Genomic DNA, 21,220 nt, shown 5'->3' on the forward strand with positions numbered 1-21,220 from the left:
CTGCCGCTATAAGTATAGCGGGCCGCGGCCTGTCCGATCGGATGCCCCCCCTCCGACACTACCGACCGCCCCCCCCCCCGACACTACCAACCGCCCCCCCCCCCGACATTACCGATCTCCCTCCACCCCGACACTACCGATCGCTGGCAGGAGGGTGCCCAATCCCTCCTGCCCGAAGACGCACCCCCCCCCCCGGTGCTAACAACCCCCAAACCTCCAAACTAACCTGTTCTTCAGGCCAGACGGTTCTTGCCCGTCCAGCCGATAGGCCCGCCTCGTCGAAATGAGGTGGGCTCGCCCCTTCCCGGCCCATCCCGCCGAAGCCTAAAGCCTGATTGGCCCAGGCTCTAGAAGCCTGGACCAATCAGGCCTTAGGCATAGCGGATCCGCCCATCCCCACTTAATCTAAGGCCTGATTGGCCAATCAGACCTTAGACTTAGTGGGGATGGGCGGACCCGCTATGCCTAAGGCCTGATTGGTCCAGGCTTCTAGAGCCTGGGCCAATCAGGCCTTAGGCTTCGGCGGGATGGGCCGGGAAGGGGAGGGCCTGCCTCATTTCGACGAGGTGGGCCTACCAGCTGGACGGGCAAGAACCGTCTGGCCTGAAGAACAGGTTAGTTTGGAGGTTTGGGGGTTGTTAGCGATCCATATTGTCGGGAGGGGGCATCTTCTGGCAGGAGGGTTTGGGCACCCTCCTGCCAGCGATCGGTAGTGTCGGGGTGGGAGGGAGATCGGTAATGTCGGGGGGGGCGGTTGGTACTGTCGGGGGAGGCGGTCGGTAGTGTCGGAGGGGGGGGCATCCAATCGGACAGGCCGCGGCCCGCTATACTTATAGCGGCAGAGAGATCCCTTGCCGCGTTAAGTATAGCGGCTGCGTCTACTTACAATGTAGACCAGCATTTTGCTGGCCTACATTTTAAGGTTTCTTCCTCTACTAGGGAGACGCGTAGGGCCGCCTAGGTTCGCCTAAGGCCCTTAGGCGAGCTTAGGCGTCTTGCGGGTCTCCCTAGGCTCCCAGAGGTGCCTTCAGGCCTGCCTGGGGAGCATTTTTTTTAAAAAACGTGCATCCCGATTGTCTGATTAGACAGCTGTAGGACGCCTACAGCTGCCTAAAATTGGGACGCACTTTTGGAGAATCAGGGCCTAAATTAATGTTTAAATGCGAGATGTCCAATTGTCCACATTTCCACAGGGCTGTTCCCAGGAGTGAGTGTAATCGATCATGATTATTAACTTGACCAAAGCCTCAGGGAGATGCCTAGGGACTTTGAAATTATTTAAAGTTTACTCACCTGGGGCATCTTTCACCCCTGCACTGGCCCTGGTTCTAGACTCACTGCAAGAAGTAACCTGAGCAACCACAAGCAAGGCTGCAAATGTATGCATTTACACCAGCTGCACCTTCACACATAGTGCAAAATAAATAAATGATATATTTTAAATTTGATAGGAATATGTACACAATCTAAATTTCATTATAAACATCTTTTTCAAATTTCTATCAAAGCTTAAACTCTTGTATCAACACAGTTTAGTACAGTAATTTAACAAAACACAGAGATTTGTAGAGGAGCAAAATAACACCCCTTTTTACAAAACCATTGTGCGTTTTTTAGCATTGAACATGGTGGTAAAAACCATGCTATGGTTTTGTGAAAGAGGAGGAGGGATAAATAATTTATATAAATATAGTATTTTTGTAACACTAATTAATACACAACAATTACACTCCAATTTTGCCAAAAATCCTACTATAGCAATAACACAACGAGGCAAACCAAGTCACATCAGGGTTCATGTGGAGTACGCCCAGGGAGTTAAACTTTAAACTTTACTCACAACTCACAAACAAAATATGTGATTATAACAATGTAAAGGGTGCTCTCAGTGTGAACCATCAGCGATAGGAGTCCAGCTCCGACTCCTATCGCTGATGGTTCACACTGAGAGCACCCTTTACATTGTTATAATCACATATTTTGTTTGTGAGTTGTGAGTAAAGTTTAAAGTTTAACTCCCTGGGCGTACTCCACATGAACCCTGATGTGACTTGGTTTGCCTCGTTGTGTTATTACATTAATTAATACAGCTGGATCATAATGGAACTGCAGGTGCTGTGTGGGCTGGGGTTTTTTTTGGGTTGTTGTTTGTTTGTTTTTTACTACTGCTTCCATCCTGTAGGAACACAGGTGCCAGTCCTGTGGATGCAGTAGGCATTGAGCAACCTCAAAATTGAGGGGTAAATTCTGTGGGATTTAGCACCAACAATTATTAAAAGTTGATTACTATACAGTATACAGGAAGATGAGTGTAATATTTAGTAGCATCAACCTATGGAACTACATTCTCCAGAAAACTGATCTCTGTTCTGTCTTGAGCACCTGAAGGAAGAGGAAGCATCTCATATTTAGGTCCAATACCACCTTTGGTCCTTGGAGAAAGTGGATAAGTACAATTTTTATTTTCAATTTATGAAGCAAAGAGCTGTTCATCTTTATTTTTCATTGATGTGGTGGAGCTTTATCCTATGGGTTTCTCATATCTTCATTGCTTGGATCTGGTCTGGTGGAAGCAAGAGAATACATTAGGAAAAAAAAAATATTCTGATTACCCTAGTATATTTGTTAATCACTAACTTTTGCAAAACACATAATTTATTTCAATTTTTCTTCTTCCTCTTTTGTGTATCCGTGTGTGTTTAGTTTAATTCTAGTATAGCAAGCAAAATTCACACAGTTTTGCTCTAGTGTAGTAGACTCAGCTTTGGTCTCAACACACACTGTTCTGAGAGCTAAGCTGAGAGGTTGCTACCACCTAGTGATACTTTGAAAGCATTGCATCATGAAAGGAATTTAAGAAACAAGACTAATTTTATCACAAAATTCTTATCTGAAGAATGAGGTCTGCAAAATGTTAATACAAGCTAAGTTATGGCTAAAATAATATTATGCTCTTAAACTTTAAAATTTAATTCTTCAGGTTTTATCAAAGCCAGTTTTATGTATTTATTCCATAATTCTTCTATTCAGAGGGTTTGTAATAGCTGTACCCCATGGGTGAATTTCTTCTCAAAATGTGGTAAATGAAGCCTAAAAATACATTTAAAAAAAGGCATGGTTCTCAAGGTGCCTAATGAAACATGCCACTCCTAGATTACATAAACCTCTGTAGCTACTGTGTTCCCCACCATACTCTACGTCCCAGATCACAGCAGTGGTGTAGCCACAGTTGGGCCCAAGCAGCAGTGCATCTTTGATGTAGCTGATTGGGATTCCCAAGCCCCATAAGCTCCCTCCCTTTTCGTAGGGGATCCAGCATCTCTGACCCCTCCCCCTGACTTCAGTTCTTCCCCAGCAGTGACTCATGCACACAGCTATGCTGGCCCCCATAGCTTTTTCTCTGAAATGGGCTCACATATGGAAACAGAAAGCTGCATGAGAGGGAAGGCTCTGGGGCTGACACAGCAGCATGTAAGAATCACATCTTCCTGCCAGCACAGAACTGAAGTGTTCAAAAGGTATGTAGGGTGGTGGGGGTAGTTGAGAGATGCTGGATTACTTGCTGAGGGGATGGAGAGATGCAGGCTTCTCTTGCTCACCTACTATGGGCTCGGGTCCATCCAACACTAGGGCCCAGATTCACTAAAGGTAGTGATTCAATTGCTGTTGGCAGATTACTGGCCGAGTTTGAAACAGCGATTGATTCACTACTTTTTTTGCAAGCAAATGATTTGCCCTAAGGAAGTCCCTGATTGACTCAGGTGCCTCAGGCCCCTCCCAAGAGAGGAGCCCAGGGCGCCTGAGGCAATCAGGTCCTTAGGCCCCTCCCCGTGCATCACATGATGCACCAGGGCAGGGCCTAAGGCCAGAATTGTGTCGCGGGTCGGGCGGAGGAGAGGAGCAGGAGGACTTTGCGGTTCCTCCTGCTCCCGAAGACTGACTGAAGGCCTACGGAGCAGGAGGGACTGAATACCCCTCCTGCGCCCAACGTTTACAGATATGGGGGAAGAGGACATGGCGTACGCCCGCATTGGCACAATGGCAGGAGGGAGTTGGCATCCCTCCTGCTATATTTTGGATCACGGGGTTTGGGGGAGTGCCGATGGCAGGAAGATGTCAGCATTCCACCTGCCATTTGTGGGTCACAGGGGGGGCGTGTTTGTTGGGGGGTGGCGTTTTTTTAACAGGTGTGCCTGTCTTTTATTATTTTTTTTATGGGCAGATATTTTGCATGTGTAATACACGCAAAATATCTATGCCATGGAAAAAAATTAATAAAAAAGATAGGCAGACCTGTCGGTAACACAGTTACCGACAGGTCTGCAGCAGTCAGGTTTTATGATAGTAAAACCTGATTCAGAATAGCCAAGCAATTATTAGTGAATCAATCGCTTGGCTATTTTGCATGGGGTTTTACTCATTTGCATGGGTGAATCGGATCAGATAGGAGATTGAGTGGTAAGCAGTTTAGTGAATCGGGTTGGGGAAAGATCGGTACAGGATCGGAAGGATCAGTGAATCTAGGCCTAAATGTCTGGCTACACCACTGGCTCAAAGCAAATGAACTAACCAACAGGTAATCTCCACTCTGCCTCCTGTCTGGAAAGGTATTTGCAGTACAGTCTCAATAACAGCTGAGAAGCTAATGAAAGTTCATAATCCCATGCAAATCCTTTACAAAGGCTTATTTGTGTATATTCAGAAAATACAACAGTACTGTATTTTTTTTTTATGATGTGACCAAAATTCAGATTTGAAGGTATCCCTTACTGTCTGATCTGATCTGAAAGCAGAAAAATAAACATGCAAAAGAAAAAAATATAATACATGCATGTACAATGAAAACCAAGCAGAGAACCTGAGTTGAGACCTACCTTGAAGCCAGTCTACACCTTCCTGTAGCCCTTCTCCTTTAAGGCCGTCACTGGCACTGAAACAGAAACAAGATAGGACAAAGACATGTAAAGATGTGAAATTGAATATTTCTAGTTTGTGGGATCAGGTCAAGTGAACTGCATAAAGGGGTAAATGGTCATGTATTTCTGTGGTACTACTGAAGTGATTTACATTTATTACGGTGTGTGTGTGTGTGTGTGTGTGTGTGTTTTGCTGAAACATGGCCCTTGTCAGGTCACTTGTAATTTTATGTATTATTTGGGGGGTTTTCTGTGTGTCACTTGAGACTGTATATATCCTTTGTGGGTTGCTTTTATGTTTTTTGAATGCTTATTAAACTGCAACTGGTATATCTGATCCTGTTCTACAATTTATGTTGATTTTTATACTAGTATTCTATAACAGAATCTTGGCGCCAAGATGTCATTATAGAATTGCTCTACGTACTGAATACCGCCTAGACTGAGACATCAATTCATAGAATTGTCTTGGTCGAGAAAAAGGAAAGTAAAAGATCTTTACCAAATATGCCAAGGCTTATCTTTAATGGTTTCTAAAAGCATCATTTGGGAGACTTTCACAGCTGAGAGTGCATCCCGGACATCCATCTTGTTAGCAAAGAACAATATAGGTATTCGCCTGTGTTTAATATCTAATGGGGAAAAAGAAGAATATGGTTACAAGCGGTTTGTATTGATTTTTGTTCTTTATACAGAATAAGAAGCAGGAGACATGAAAGGCATGTGCTTGTGCAACCCCAGAATTCACTATTTGCAGAGAAGCTGCCACTCCTGGAGAATCATAGGAAGACATAGGAATATACAAAGGCAAGAAAAATTTGGTTAGGTGTTTTCTTTTTTTTTTTTTTTTTTGGGGGGGGGGAGGTTTCCATCAATTTTTTTCCCATTTTTTACGTGCTTTGTAGTTTCACACATTTATTTAATAGAGAAGTCTTAGTGCATGCCAACTTGATTTAATGTGCATTAACCAATGAAGTAAGGTATGTTATTGATAAATGCACCTTAAATCAGCACACAGTAACCCCCCTTTTTACTAAGCCGCGGTAGAGGTTTCTACTATGGTCTGGAGCACTAAATGTTCCGATGCTACTCTAACACTCATAGAATTCCTAAGAGTGTCAGAGCAGCGTGGGAGCACTTAGTGCTCTGGGCTGCAGTAGTAACTTCTACTGCGGGTTATTAAAAAGGTGGGGGGGTACATTTTTTAAGGCACATTAATAAAGTGAATACATGCTAATAAATGCACACCCCTAAAAGGGTTGGCGCCAGATAATGGCATGGTATGAAGCAGTCTTGTCCAACTGCACTGCTATGCTGGTATAACAGATGTTTCTGGTGAAGACGTGGTTGTAGGAAGAAGGTTTTAGCCTTGTAAATTAAAATTGTAGAACAAAAAGGCTGATATGTCAGAACAACTGAGAAGCAGTAGAATTTTCTGGTGGGTCTTGACCAGATTCTTGATGGGATTCCTCAGAGCATGCTATAATTGGTTGGTCTGTGTTTCTCCACCAGAACCTGGTACTGCCCAGATAAAGTTAACACTACAAATACTGAATAATCTAAATTTGTTCTAGATTTATCCAAATTTAATAGACATGTACTTTCCACTCATACCTTAGAAACATAGATGGCAGATAAATGATGATAATAATAACTTTATTCTTTTATACCGTCATAACCCAAAGTTCTGGGCGGTTTACACTAAAAAGAGCTGGACAATCAGAAAACTACAATAATACAGTAAAAAATATAAATATTTGTAAAATAGAATTTCAATAATAAAACTCTCATTAAGTAATAAACTTATCGAACAAAGTGGTCTTAATTAATTTCCAAAAACAGCAATAGGATAACATAGCTTGCTGAATACATTTACCTAACCAAGATTGTTGCCTACCATCTAGTTTGCCCATCCACAGTAACAATTATCTCTTCCTCTCTGTAAGAGATCACACAAAATCATTTGACCTATGAAGTCTTGAATCTTATCACTTAGCCCAGTACAAATGACTTTAGAATACAGTCATTCAAAGACCTCTGCAACACAAAGGGGATTGTGGGAAGTAAGGGGATCAAGGCTTTTCTTACATTTTGTGGCTATAGAAAACCCCATCACTAAGGCCTAGGGCAAAAATTGTCTTTCTACTGGCATTTAATAAAAACACTATAAAATGTTGTAAAATTCAGCAAAAAAAGGTACAGATGTAAACATACATGTACTTAATCCAATTTTTTAACAGATTGAACTGTCTGAAATTGCTTGATGACAAACTTAGTCCTCTCTTTATTAACCCTAGGTAATACAACACATTTGTGTGCTATTGTACTGCAGAAAAATTTTGGAATTAACACTTAGAGGGCCATTTTCAAAAAGAATTTCTAAGTCCAACTTGGATGTTTCCTGCTAAGCAGCCAAAGTCAGAAGCACGTGTCCATTTTCAAAAGCTGAATTGCTAGATGTTCAAAAATATATATTTTTTTAAATCACCAACTTGAACATCTAGGCTGATAGAATGTCCAACCTTTAAGATGCCTAACTTTATAACCCAATTTCAACCAAAGAAATGCCAAAGTTGAAAACCATTTGGTCATGGGAGTGTCCATCATTGTAATGAACTGGCTACACAGGCATGCCAACAGAGCAATGGGGCATCTTAGAGGACACTGCTGTGAACTTCACATAAAGAATGCCAGAAGTACATTTCACCATAACCCCCTTATAATGTATGGTGAGCTCTCCAAAACTCCCCTAAAAACCTACTAGAAGCCCAAATGAATACAGGCAGTCCTCGAGTTACAGGCACCGACTTAAGTACGAGTCAAACTTAAGAACGCAATTGTGGCTTCATTTGATTTCACTGAGCAGTATTTCCAGTGGCATAGACTCCTATACTTTTCTTATTGCAGATTCAGGAATGTGGTTGTGAATGCTGTAAAACCACAGTATGTGGTTGTGAATGCTGTAAAAACCAAAAGAGACTATGGAAAAACAATGTTTTTTGAATCGTCGTTTATTGTAGGATCAAGTTTGAATAATAGGTAATGACATCCAACTGAGAGCAGAAAATGCTCAGTTTTGGTAACAGGACCCGACACGGTCCGTGTTTCAGTTCAAATGAACCTTCCTCAGGGGCCCAGGATACTGCTCACATAAAAGGATGCATACACCAGTATCAAAAAACAAAGAAATACAAATCTCCTTAGACATGTACACGATGCAGGTGAGAAAAACAGCAGCTAAACAGTAGCTATTGGGTTGTGAATGCTATACCTTAGAGGGAACGCTGGTAAGGACAGTTGGTTCTTTTGTCAGCTGGGAGGAGTGGTAAGCAGCAAGAATCTTAAAAGCTACATGTTCTGAGTTACATACAAATATGTCGAGACAACCTGCGACCCCCCCCTACCTCCCGACACAATACCGGCAGGAGGGAGCCCAATCCCTCCTGCCAAGGCGACCCACAAACCCCCCCAAACCAGCAGGAGGGAGCCCAACCTCTCCTACCGAGGCAACCCCCCAACCCCTCTCAATTATGGTCAGGAGGGATCCCAGGCCCTTCTGCCCATGACGTACCCCCATAACTGCCCCCCTTGAACCCCTGAACCCCCCCCAACCCAATGACCCTGAGACACATCCCCTGAACTTACATGAAGTTGGACGGACAGACGGGTCCCAAGCCCGTCCGCCCAGCAGGCCCGCCATCCTCCAAATGGCGGGCCTAGGGCCTGATTGGGCCAGGCACCTAAGGCCCCACCCTGTGGGTGGGGCCTTAGGCACATGGGCTGGGTTGGCCCCATGTGCCTAAGGCCCCGCCCACAGGAGGGGCCTAAGGCAACTGGGTCAATTCCGGTTGGCCCAGGTGCCTAGGGCCCCCTGCTATGGGTGGGCTAACAAAAAACCATGTCTTTTATACAAACAGAACACAGAAAACACCTTCACTTAGTATGGAATATGTAATCACAAATTAACCTCTCCCCCTTTAGCCTATTTGCATCCTATTTCATTACTGTATTGGGGAGTAAAGGTTTGCATTAGGAAACCAAGTGCTGAGCTTTAGCTCATGACTCTAGTACAGGATTAATGCATTGGCCCCTAAATGAGTTACTCTGTCATTAATAATAATAATAACTTTATACTTTTATATCGCCATAGGCAGCTTACACTAAGAGGAGCTGGACAATCAGTGAAGTACAATCATTCAATAAAAATACAGTTACAAACTATAAAAAGCCCTAATTAGGTAATAAATTTATCGAACAAAGTGGTCTTAATTAATTTTCGAAAAGAGGAATAAGACATAGCTTGATGGATACATTTATCTAACCAAGATTGCAATTTATCTGCTTGAAATGCTAAGGTTCTATCTAAGAAGGTCTTATATCTATAACCATTTGCCTTTTTTGCAAGATGTAAAAGACAAAAGAAGAGCAAGTTATTTAACCTGGATGATTCAGGAGAGTCTCGAGCTCTTCTTTGGCCACTACCATTCTTAACTTGTCACTGCTGTCGACGACAAAGATAATGGCCATCCCTTCCCTGCAACAAACAGGGAGAGATCAGGAATCTCAGCAGGCATCTGGGAAATGGAAAGATGGTTTTTACCAAAAAGGAGAAAGTAAGGGAGGACCAAGACAAAGTAGAAAAAGGAAACCCTGGAGTCAAACAAAGTTTATAATAATATATAGAGTACCAGATCTATGTAAAACAAATCCCCCCAAAACAGTAGGAATTCAAAAGAAGGACGTGTGACAGTACCAAGTGTTTAGCAGAGAAAACACTTATAGTGGCAATTTTTTTATTGAGGATTAGCATTTCACCCCCCAAAACAGATACTTGTCTTTAGAACTATTCATATTGTTGTGACTCCTGATGTAGATGATTGTGACAAAAAAATGGCACTGTCTTGAGTCCTTCTGAACTCCAACTATTTTTGGAGATTTGTTTTACGAAGACCTGGCAGCTTATTTTTTTATTATTATAATAAACTTTGACTCCAAAATTTCCTTTTCAACTTTTTGTTGGTCCTCCCCTACTTCCATATTTTTTCCAAGATAGTTATACATCATGAAGGGAATTTTATCAATGGGTGCATGCAATTAACATGTGCTTTGTGCATTTAAGTGCAGCCTTAATTGGCAGAAATACACCAAAATGCACTATTCACTATTCTATAAAGTAGCACATTAGTGCTATGGTGTGTAATTCTGTAACCTCCTGTTTTACCAGATAACTGGAAAGGGGCGTACAAAATTATTTTTAGTTTTTAGGACCCAGGGCCCGGAACCAGCTTGCATCAGACAGTGCACCCTCTCTCTGAACAGTTTACTCTAACTTTACTTCTTTGCAAACAAGAAGAGACACTCTCTTGAACGGTGAGCAGTTTTCTTTGAGAACACAGTCCAACTTCTTCTACCCTGCAAAAGGATGATTTTACAGTTTCCATTCCAGTGGATCAACTAGTGGGATTTGACTAAAAGACTCAAACTTCCAATTCAGATTGTACTGGTCAGTTGGTAGGCTCTGACCAAAAGACAAAATTGCCACCATTTCCCAGACCTTAAATCTCCTCTGGAGGTAGGGCTACTTTCAACTAGAGATTCGCCCTGAGGACTGTCTTCTCCTTGCTTAGCTTCCAGAAGCTGCTGAAACCTTTCAGCTGGGTCTCAAACCATCTCTTGGAGCCATAAAGTCTACATCTTCTCTTCTGTTTCCTTGACAACTCCCAGGTGTAATTGGCTTCTATAGAGCATAGGCTAAAAAGTTCAACTCCAACTGTTATACTCAGGCTGCCTAGGGCTGCATAAGTAGAGCTGTAGAAATCCACAGCACTGATGATGTTACACACCTTAAACCTGCAGCTCAAATTTAATAAGCAGGCATTAGAAATCTATGCACACCTTAATGCAGTACATGAAATGTCTATCCTGCTACACTTGCAAGGGACACCCACTTATATAGCTATTGACCTAGTGATTGTTTATAACTTTTGGTACAGCAAAATGGATTTATGCTAGTACTCTATAATATTTTGTTAAACCTAAGTACGATTATAGAATTGGAGTTCACTGCACCCCATTGTGGTACCTGATTTGAGGCACCAAGTTGCAGAATTACCTGCTAAATGGCAATATCTGTTTAGCAAACTCCCTCATACATAGGGTTACCAGACATCTGGGAAAGCTCGAACATGTCCTCTTTTTAGAGGACCGGGCAGGATCTCGTACGGACTTTCCAGAACCTGGAAGTTGGTCCAGCTTTTGAAAAGCCCCCAACAAGATCTGTCTGCATCTGGAGGGCATCCGAGCATGCATGGATGACATCACACACATCCACGCATGCTCCAGGCCCTCTTGTCAGAGAAGAAGAGAAGAGGGCTGTGGGGACATGGCTGGAGGGTGAACTGCGAAGGGTTGGGTGGAATGGGGTGGAGCCAAAGGTAGAACAGGACGAGCCATGTGTACGGATTTTTGTGGCCCGAAAAATGGTAACCCTACTCATACAACTTCAGAAAAGCGTCTTCATCTATAGTGGTCTCTGCATACATCACTCTTACAGATTCAAGAGACAAGTTTCCATTACAGTAATTGCCTTACATTTCTGTTAAAATAGTAAGTGTTAAGAAATTAAGCATATCAGTCTGCATTATGTAGCTCTGATAAGAATATGAAAAGTTATAATAATAATAATAACAGTTTATATACTGCAGGACCGTGAAGTTCTATGCGGTTTACAATGATTAAAAGATGGTACAACTTGAGTGCAATAAACAGAGTTAAGAGCTAGTGATTAACAGGTATTGCAATTGCTAATAAAGATAATTCTAAAAAAAAAACCCAGGTATTGATTAGCAGTTATTTTGGAGTAAGAATTGTACAGGTCAGCTGCCTAAATACTTCAGGAACAGATATGTTTTTAGGTGTTTCCTAAATTCCCCATACGTAGTAGGCCTAAGCCAGTGGTCTCAAACACGCGGCCCGGGGGCCACATGCGGCCCGCCAGGGACTATTTTGAGGCCCTCAGTATGTTTATCATAATCACAAAAGTAAAATAAAACAGTTTCTTGATCATATGTCTCTTTAGCTATAAATGACAATATTATTATTAAGACTTAGCCAAAAGGAAAAATTTATAAACTATAAAGAGTTTTACCTCATGCAAAATTGTCATTTCTTTTTTTTCTGAGGCTCTCCAAATACCTACAAGTCCAAAATGTGGCCCTGCAAAGAGTTTGAGTTTGAGACCACTGGCCTAAGCAATTGATCTAGAGATCTTTATCCCATAATGCTGCCTGATGTAAGAAAAGGTGTTGATGATGTCTTACATCTTCTAACTGGAGGGGAAACAAAGTTCAAGTGTGAGCTTCTCTTATGTCTATTGGCTGAGAAAGAGAAAAGGTCAGTTATATATTTAGGGGCTAGACCGAATAGTGCCTTAAAGCAAAAACAACCGAGCTTAAACTTCACACACGCCTCCATCGGCAGCCAATGCAGTAGTCAGTAGCAAGGTGTTACGTGGTCGGACTTCTTCAGTCCGAAAATCAGTTTAGAGATAGTAGAGGACTGGGTATGTATAAGGCTTTGGAGAAATCCTGAAGACATACACTTTTTTTTCTAACACACACTTTTCATTTGAGGTCAGTGGTGCCTTGATGCCACATTTGAAAGCTTGAATATTAAATCAGGGCTGGCTTAGGCAAACCAGAAAGTCAACTAAGGTAGCATCGTCTAGGGGCTGGTAAGATCAGTTGATGGAAAAGGATAGGTCCTGACAGTCACAGTAACTCAAAAAATCTTCAGGGGGGGGACTGCAAATCTATGCTTTCTGTGCAAGGCTCGGCGCTGTGGAATACCTTGCCTTTGTCATTGCGCCAATCGAATATGCTTTGGAATTTCAGAAAGGGGGTAAAAACTGTGTTGTTTGAGCACTTTTTTGGCGTAAGCAATGTGACAGTTCTTTTTTTAAGCTGTTTCTTTTTGTTGTGTTGTATCTGTATTTCTTACCCCCTCTTTTACAAAGGTGCGTGCGCTAAATATTACTGCATGCTAAACGCTAATGCGTGCAAGTTATTCTATGGACGCGTTAGCGGTTAGCGCACGCATTGATTCAGTGCATGCTAAATCCGCGCTAAAATGCTTAGCACATCTTTGTAAAAGAGGGCCTTAGTGTGATTTTGTATGTGATTAGTTCCCCATTTAGATTTGTGGATAGGCGGGTTATAAATAATTTTAAATAAATTGGTGTGTTTAATTCTCAAAATATCGGGAGAAAGGGGGGGGGAGAGTGGAAGCGGAAACCACAGACCTAAAAATTAATTGAGAGAGTGCAAGGCTGAAGGTTTGCCTAGTGTACCTGTTAGCTGTACTAAATGCTTTAATCTGGCTGTGGTTATAAATTAGTTGATGAGAGTATAATTTTCTGTCCATAACTGGCCTGAGAAGGATGCTAGGAGAGTCAGGAAACAAAACAAAGAAGTATAGAAATGAAAACAGCTGACAAGAAACTCATCCAATATGAACGAAACATAAGGACAGTCAGGGGTAAATTCTCTATTAGTACGTCTAACTTTGGCGTGCTTTAGATGTCCGGCAAACGCAAGTGTCAATCAAACGGTACTTAGGCGTGCGGTAGACGTCCCTACAACCTCTTGGCGCAAGATAGACGCAGGTTTCTGAAACGTCATTAAGACGTCTCCAATGGACCCGTGATAGACTTCGGTACGATGTGTTTTTTGTTTTTTTTTTAGATTATACTTTTTTTATACTCTTTATTTTCAGTCATTCAGCATTGTAAGTATAAGATGATGAAAAGGATAACCAAAACACAGTATACCATTTTGTAAACTATATATTAGTTGATCTGGCAATATCAGTGAGGTAGGGAATGGCAGACAGAGAACACTGCTGTGTTGTATCTTTTTCCTCTAGGATATCAAAATTGTACAGTTTACCATTAATACAAGGAAAAATAATATGTTATGTTTCAAAGGAGAACTAGAAAATGAAATGTACCGAGTGGGTGTTGAACTTACATTATCAGTATGGAAGGTGGGAACCGGTAGATGTATGCTACACAGAAAGCTGTACAGGAATGTCATACTCACCTCCTATTAGAAGTGGAAAGGATAGGACTTTGAACACCATATAGACTTCTTAAGTTCCACAAAGACTGGCAGGAAAGGCACCCTAAGTCATCCAATAAGCTTTCTCTCGATTTCCCAGAGACATTATTTCAGAGAGGATAGTTTAGAAGTGATATCTTGCTCGAAAGAACACTCTCCTGGTCTTAAAACATTGCTACAATCAGCTCATTCTTCACAACAAAGGTAAATCCCATAACTTACACTGGCCCAACTTAGAAACAGAATCAAAACACAGATTAGACCTGAATGTGGCTTCTAGTTCACAGGAAGAGGAAGTAGCCAGCAGCACAATGCTGACCTCATTGTGACATCATCAAGGTGCACCTGGAAGGTAGATATGCCACAAGTAAAAGACAAGCCGGGAGTTGAACTCACAACCTACAGATGATCGATATAGTGCTTTTACTCACTGACCTACACCTGTGTCTCTGGTTCCCCTGTCTTAGCATACCTTAGTGATGTGCTAAAGTATACTCTACTTAGCTATCATATCTCAGTCAGTTGCGGTAAAAGGCTGGTAGCTCAATGGTGTAAAGCACCGTTGTCACGGATGCAACACCCATATTCTTAAGTATGGTTCAATAAATGTAATACAGAGTCAAAATTATGCTGTTTATTTTATCAAACCCAAGCTCAACTTTGTAATGTATTGTGTATAGTCTCGCTAATGTGTTTGTGATGAAAATGAGATGCGATAGGTGTATATCCTATATAATAAAACCCTAGCCGCGCATGCGCACATACCTGCGTGCTTCTGTGATCTCTGCTCTGTGATCAGTAGGTCTGTGGCCAGCAGGAGTGCAGATGCAGCAGCCAGGCGACTCCCCCCTCCCACCCTCACTCACCACCAAAACCACCACTGCCAAAGCCTCCTCCTTCTGCCCAGCCGGGAGGAGGGCTCCGAGTCGCTGAAGACTGTCCCAGATCAGCTTACACAGTCCCTAAAAAATTAACCTTTTCATCTGAGGCGCAAGGCTGCGGTGACCTTCCTCCCCTGGCTCACTAAGGTTTCGTCTTAAGAAATTCAAATGCATTGTTGAAAATGCAAGTGACTATTCTCTGTCATCCTAGACACCCCTGCAACACCCCAACAACACACTCCTGCAGCATAAACCCCTCATGTTATAATCAAGTAAAAGACAAGTCGGGAGTTAAACTCACAACCTATGGATGATTGGTACAGCACGTTTACTCACTGAGCTACTGAGCTACTTAACTCTAGCCCTAACCCTAACCATAAAGTAGCGTCTAATGTCATAGAAGCTGTTAGAATTTTGAAATCGTTTTGGACGTTCATTGGGTGTTCTCAGATCAAATACACCTGTAGATACTTGCAATGATTACCCCTTGTCAAAGCTTGTACCTAAAGCCATTTCTGGAGACTCCCATTCCCAAGTCCCCAACATAGCTCAGTGCTTAAAAGCACTGCATGTATCTTCCAAAGGTCAGGGGTTCAAGTCCTGACTAAGGTTACCAAAGATATAATAGTCTTTTTTTTTTCCACCCCCAAACATGCATAGCTAAGCTAAAATATGTGAACCTCACTTCCCAATCTTCATTTATTTCATTTATAACTTGTCATTGTGTTTGGGGGAGGTGAAGTTTCATTAGGTTTACATGGTAAGCTTCTAAGCGATCTGCTATACTTTTTTGTATAACAGCGATATCGGCGTGGTTTAAGATGTAATCAACAGTGTTGATGTAGCGCGGAGCGGCTGCCGCAAGCACGCCCAAGCGGCACAAAAACATCATCGCGATTTTTTGCGTTGTGATGTCATAGAATCGCCCGTTCTTCATACGCAGTTATTTCTCATAAAATGGCTGCCAGAAGACTGCCCAACTTCACCACTGAGGACGCCAATCTCCTGGCCAGATTGTTTTTGCAGCATGAGCACCATTATTTTGTTATGCCAGGACATCGCAGGACATACCTGCAGTTCAGGCAATCCTGGACCCGCCTAACCCGGCGGTATAATATAAGAGCCTCATGTCCCCGGGAAGTAAGTATTCCTAGTGAGGCTTTCACAAGTAATCATGTAAAAAGTAATGATGATGGAAACCTGTCTCAATCAAATTGGTCATGTTATTGTGGGTAAATCTTGATTCCTTTTAAAAACTACAATTGTGCATAATAAATCTTTTATATTGAATACTGAAATTAAAGCACATCCCAAAGGAGCAGTAGTAGAATTTTAAATGACAAATTCAGCTCCTATAAGGCATCTATTCCATTCACAACATGAACACAACTAATTTTGGGGTCATGAACATCGCATTTGTATTAGAAACATCTTGAAATCAACTTTGCCAAAGGAAAACAAATATATTAAAGTGCTGCTATGTCATTTCAAATACCTTCAACTTTCCTGTATCAATCTGCTGGTCTAGGGAGATAGTGGCATGACGTTTAAAGTGACAGCGTCAGTACCCTGACGTCAGGGGTTTCAAGCCACGCTGGCTCCTTCTGACCAAACTATTTTATTGCCCCTGCTGCATGATTGTAAGCTCACCAGGACATGCTGTAATGTGGGGCAGTGCTGATAGGCTACAGCCTCAGCACCCTGGGGTTGTGAGTTCAATCCCACACTCCTCCTTGTGATGCTGGCCATGTCACCTCCCCCCCCTCCCCCACTGTCCCAGGTACAGTAGAGAGATAGCGATGCCTCCAGCACAGAAAGGGGAAAATGCTGGAGTACGTGAATACATTCATGTAAAACATGTGGCAGAAGGGGGTGGAGGCAGGCAGCAAAGTGGATAGGGGCTCTTGGAGAGCAGTGTACTCCATTTTTATGTGCTTATAGAGGTCAATACTTAAGTAAACATGTTATGCCACAGTGCTAGATGGCACTCATCATATCCTTCCCTCTCTGTTCTTTCTCTCTCTCTCTATTATCCAGGTTGAGGATCTCAGGAAAAGGGGGCGGCTGCTGAGGCGCCAGGAGCGAGCCTTCCTTGAGGGGGTGAGGGAGGAATTGCGCGCTGAAGCCAGTGAGTAATGAGTCCAGCGTGTGTTTCTTTGTGATCAGCCTACCAGAATAAATAGATGAAAATGCATGAGTAGCTGTAAACCATTCTTAATCATAAAATCTGCAGTAAAGCTGCTATTGTGATATCATGTCACAATGGCGTTATGGTGTTCTACTTGCCTCACTTACTTACGCTACATTTTGATGTTTACAGTGGAGTAGGTGCTTTGCATCCTGTTATTAGCATTTGAAGAAAATAACGTAGTAAATAATGTCATGTTCAAAAGTGTTGTGGACATATCTGACAGTATCCTATTTCTCTCTTGTCAAGCAGCAGCGCAGGCACCCCCTCAGGAGGTGGCACCCATGACCCCACCCTGGGCCCCGGAGGTGAGGGAGGGGGCTCTGCCCTGGTCATCGGCGGAGGAGGAGGAGGGGGAAGAAGAGGAAGATTCCCCGTGGCAGCTTGCTGAGCCACCCATACCGCCTGCCCCACCACTGCCCCCTGGACCTCCACCACCTGCCCCACCACTGCCCCCTGGACTGCCTGCCCCACCACTGCCCCCTGGACCCCCACCGCCTGACCCACCACTATCTCCAGGACCCCCACCACCATCCCCTGTTGGACCTTCCCCTTCCCCCACCCATAGCCCTTCCCCTCACTCTCCTGCCCTTCCTGTTCCTGATCCCATCCCACCCCCTTTCCTTGCTGTTCCCCCCCAGGAGCAGCCCGACCAGCCTCAGGAGGGGGCGGTCAGGGAGATGGAGCCCTACTCTGCCCTCTTGGAAGAGGTGCATGTATTGAGAGGGTGTGTTGAGAGGATGGAACATGCCCTCTTGCGGCTGGTAGCCGAAAGAGGGCATGGTGCCAGCAGCCATACACCCTCTCAATAACTGCACCTCTTCCGCCCCCCTCGCCTGAGGTAGCTCAAGCTGCTCTTGGGGGGCACCCACCCTCTTTCCCTGCGTTATGTGTTATGTAAATAGTTATTTTTTTCAAAAGTTTAAATTTTTTAAAGTTTTATATTTGAATAAAAAATTATTTATAGTTTAAACTTTCCTGTGTGGTTTTAACCTTGTAGCATCAGCAGTTTAGTGGACAGAGTCCAAGGTAGATAGGGGTTCAGGAGGGACTGCTGAATGGGCCCTTTTCAATATAACAACAAGGTGACATATAGAAAGTTTGACAATCTTTATTGGGGTCTGTCATTCATTCTATTACCTGCTAGCCACTCTGATGTCAAATCATTGCAGAATCTAGGAAAGAAGCAAGTGAATGCAAGGGTATATGCAACTGTAGGTAGATGACGACATCTCAGCTATGATGTGCAAAGTAAGCCAGTCCCTGTTCCAAAGTAAATGGCTACATAAGGAAGAGAATATAAGTCACTGTGGTAGATTTGTTGTTGAGGAATAGGGTTACTGCTAGTAAGAGTTGGCTCCACACCAGGAGAATCCAAATGAGACATGTGGGTTTTTCTTCCTTTCACGGAAGGTGATGGAAGTAAAGGCCAGATACCTCAATCTATCCTTCTGGTTCTTGAGCTGCACTATTTTGGTTAAGCAGGTGTGGAAACCACAAAGATGCTCACAGCTGCACTGCTCTCAGTAATACAAAACCCCATCTGACAATACTGCAGGAACAACTACAGGTGCCTGAAAACAGAAAAGAGAAGAAGCTGGTTTACACAAGGTTCACAAACAGGGGGTTCAACCCCCAAGGTCCATATCTGTCCTCCCTTCCCTGAAGCAAAGTGTTAACCTCATTTATGTTGAGCTGCTTAGATGTCACTGTGGTATAGTTGTTAAAGCAATAGCCTTAACTCGCTGATGGTGTGGGTTAATATCACTTGTAATCCTCCACTGCTACTGTTTAGAACTCATGTGAGGGAATAGACTAACTGAAAACAAAAAGTTTGTGTGCATATAACAGCAGGAATGCGTGCCATGGTGTTCTATGAGGCCAACATTATCAATTTACTATTGTTCCTGAAAGTCATCAAGGATACCTGTGTGAAGAGAACAATAGAAGTGTGAAACATGTTAGCTTTGTGAACATTTATTTCACTCATCAGAAGAGTGACTCAAGTGAAGAATAGTAGAGTAAGCAAATAAAGGTTACCATATATCATTCTCACCTACAACTGTTTGGCTAGGTGCAAGCTGGTGTGCTGAGCTGCTTGTCTGGTCTCTCTCTGGCAAACACATAGGTGATGAGCAGAGTTAACCTGAAATGAAGAATAGAGAGAAACTGTTAACAAAGACCTATGTCTCCAAAATTAAACACTGAAGTTGTGGCAGAACACACACCTAGAAGTAACAGAGCTGCTAACATACCTTTAGACTCCTTATTAAAAATGGCAGCCATTAGGCACTCATTAGGAGTTTTCCACCTGAACCATGTACACTGATTGGATGTCCACTGAATGGCAGTGTTTCCCCCCCCCCCAACACACCCGACCTATTCTTATCAATGAGTTAGTACACAGAACCATTCCTCACCTGATTTTAACTTGCCTGTAATTTGATTATACAAAGAATTAACTTTAGCTCTATGAGTAAACCCTCTCAGATGTATGAACATATCCATTTTACTTACATATCCATATTTCTACCAGCAAAATTTCTACCAGCATGGTCTTTATCAGTCTTCTCAGTCATTTTTGTCAGCCCTGTGGAATGGAGAGTAAGAGATATCAGAAATAAAATAACTATTATAAACAATAGCACACAATGAAAGCCCATAAAGAGAAGTCAGTTTTTGCTGGTTGGTTTCTTTAGTTCTATCATAAGGACACCTAAGTAGCTTACAAAATATCATTCTCACCTGGACTTACTATCTGAGCTGCTTCTAGAAAAGATAAAACAACTTATTAGAATGACATGTAGCTTGTTAATGGCTCTGTGGAATAGAGAGAAATGGGAGGCAGAGATAGGAAAAAAATGTAAAAGACTAAGACAGAGTAAAGTCTCAAACATCTGCATAAGCAATAGGACAGAATAGAAAGGAAACACTACTCACCTGGACCTTCTTATACCCATGCACGCCTATGTAGCGTCTGACGTCAGTAGGGCGGGAAAACTTTCTCAATGCCTATTGGGCGCCATTCGGGCGTGGTTGCTTGTACCGCTTCCTAACCACGCCCATCACACCTCATTGGCTGTCCTATGGGGGGGTGTTTGAACGTGTTCTACAAGTAGCCTGAAAAGATGTCTTCACCTTACAACATGACTCCAAAACGGAAATCGAATTTCTTGCATGGAGAGTTGCAGATATGGAAAATGGAGGTGGGGCAGACCATGACATTATGAAAGCAGGGAGAGTGGTGGGTGTGGGCATCTGTGTGTAACCTGGCCTGGCCCCTTCTTTTCCCTAACAATTGATTCCCCTCCACACTTAACACAAAACCTAAGTCCTTAACAATCCCTCACACCAACACCCAGAAAAATCCATAAACTAAAGAAATACAGATAATGGGGGTGGGGAGGAGTGTCAAAGGCAGAAGGGAGTATAAAGGAGAACAGCCAAGTCATAGCACAAAGTTTCATCATTGAGGAAACGGAACACCACAAACACCAACTCACATGAGGGGGTCTTACATAGGAAAAATGGCTGTGCCAAAGCTTTCTATATACTAAGCACGCCTAATTAGCGGCTTACGTCATAGGAACCGTTAGGATTCAAATCTAATTGGATGTGTATTGGATGTCGTTTTGCCATATACAGCTGTAGTGACATTGTAGTCATTTCCTTCACATCTCTAAGCTTTGATACGAAGCTCTATGTTCTAAACAAAGTTACCTCTATAGCTCTATGCCTTAAAGCATTGCTTTTTCATCTTCCATACATCAGGGGGTTCAAGTCTTGAGTAAGGTTAGCAAATAGTTTATATTCATTTCTCAGCCAGGACACCTGGTAACTCTTTAGCCTTGCCTTTACATATCAATATTATGCTTCAGCTTTTATTATGTGCAGCCCATTGTCTAATATTTAATGCAACCTGTTCTCTCTCATGCTGAACACCCTCCCCCCACCAAAAACATCCCCCCCTAACTGGATCATTCTTCAACACCTGTCCAAGCCCTCTGAAGTTTGATTTAACTCATAGCTGTTGGCCAATGCCTATATTGCATCAAAAGAAACACATTCCTACTAGAATGGCTTGCAGTTAGGAGCAAATGAAAGTATCTCTTCTGAGAA

General features: G+C 42.7%; 1 protein-coding gene across 1 annotated transcript in view; it reads right to left on the reverse strand.

Annotated features, from left to right (window-relative positions):
- Window positions 1-2,024: 2,024 nt before the first annotated feature.
- Window positions 2,025-21,220, reverse strand: part of ARL6 (ADP ribosylation factor like GTPase 6) — a 50,043-nt gene continuing 30,847 nt past the window's right edge. Inside the window, exons 5-8 of the mRNA XM_033941518.1 lie at window positions 9,356-9,450; window positions 5,419-5,548; window positions 4,875-4,930; window positions 2,025-2,563 (exon numbers count right to left, since the gene is read on the reverse strand). Coding sequence (XP_033797409.1) covers window positions 2,538-2,563; window positions 4,875-4,930; window positions 5,419-5,548; window positions 9,356-9,450 — 307 coding nt within the window. The 3' untranslated portion in view covers window positions 2,025-2,537. The remainder of the gene's footprint in view (window positions 2,564-4,874; window positions 4,931-5,418; window positions 5,549-9,355; window positions 9,451-21,220) is intronic.

The sequence above is a fragment of the Geotrypetes seraphini genome, chromosome 4, assembly GCF_902459505.1.
Source record: "Geotrypetes seraphini chromosome 4, aGeoSer1.1, whole genome shotgun sequence".
NCBI classification, from domain to species: domain Eukaryota; kingdom Metazoa; phylum Chordata; class Amphibia; order Gymnophiona; family Dermophiidae; genus Geotrypetes; species Geotrypetes seraphini.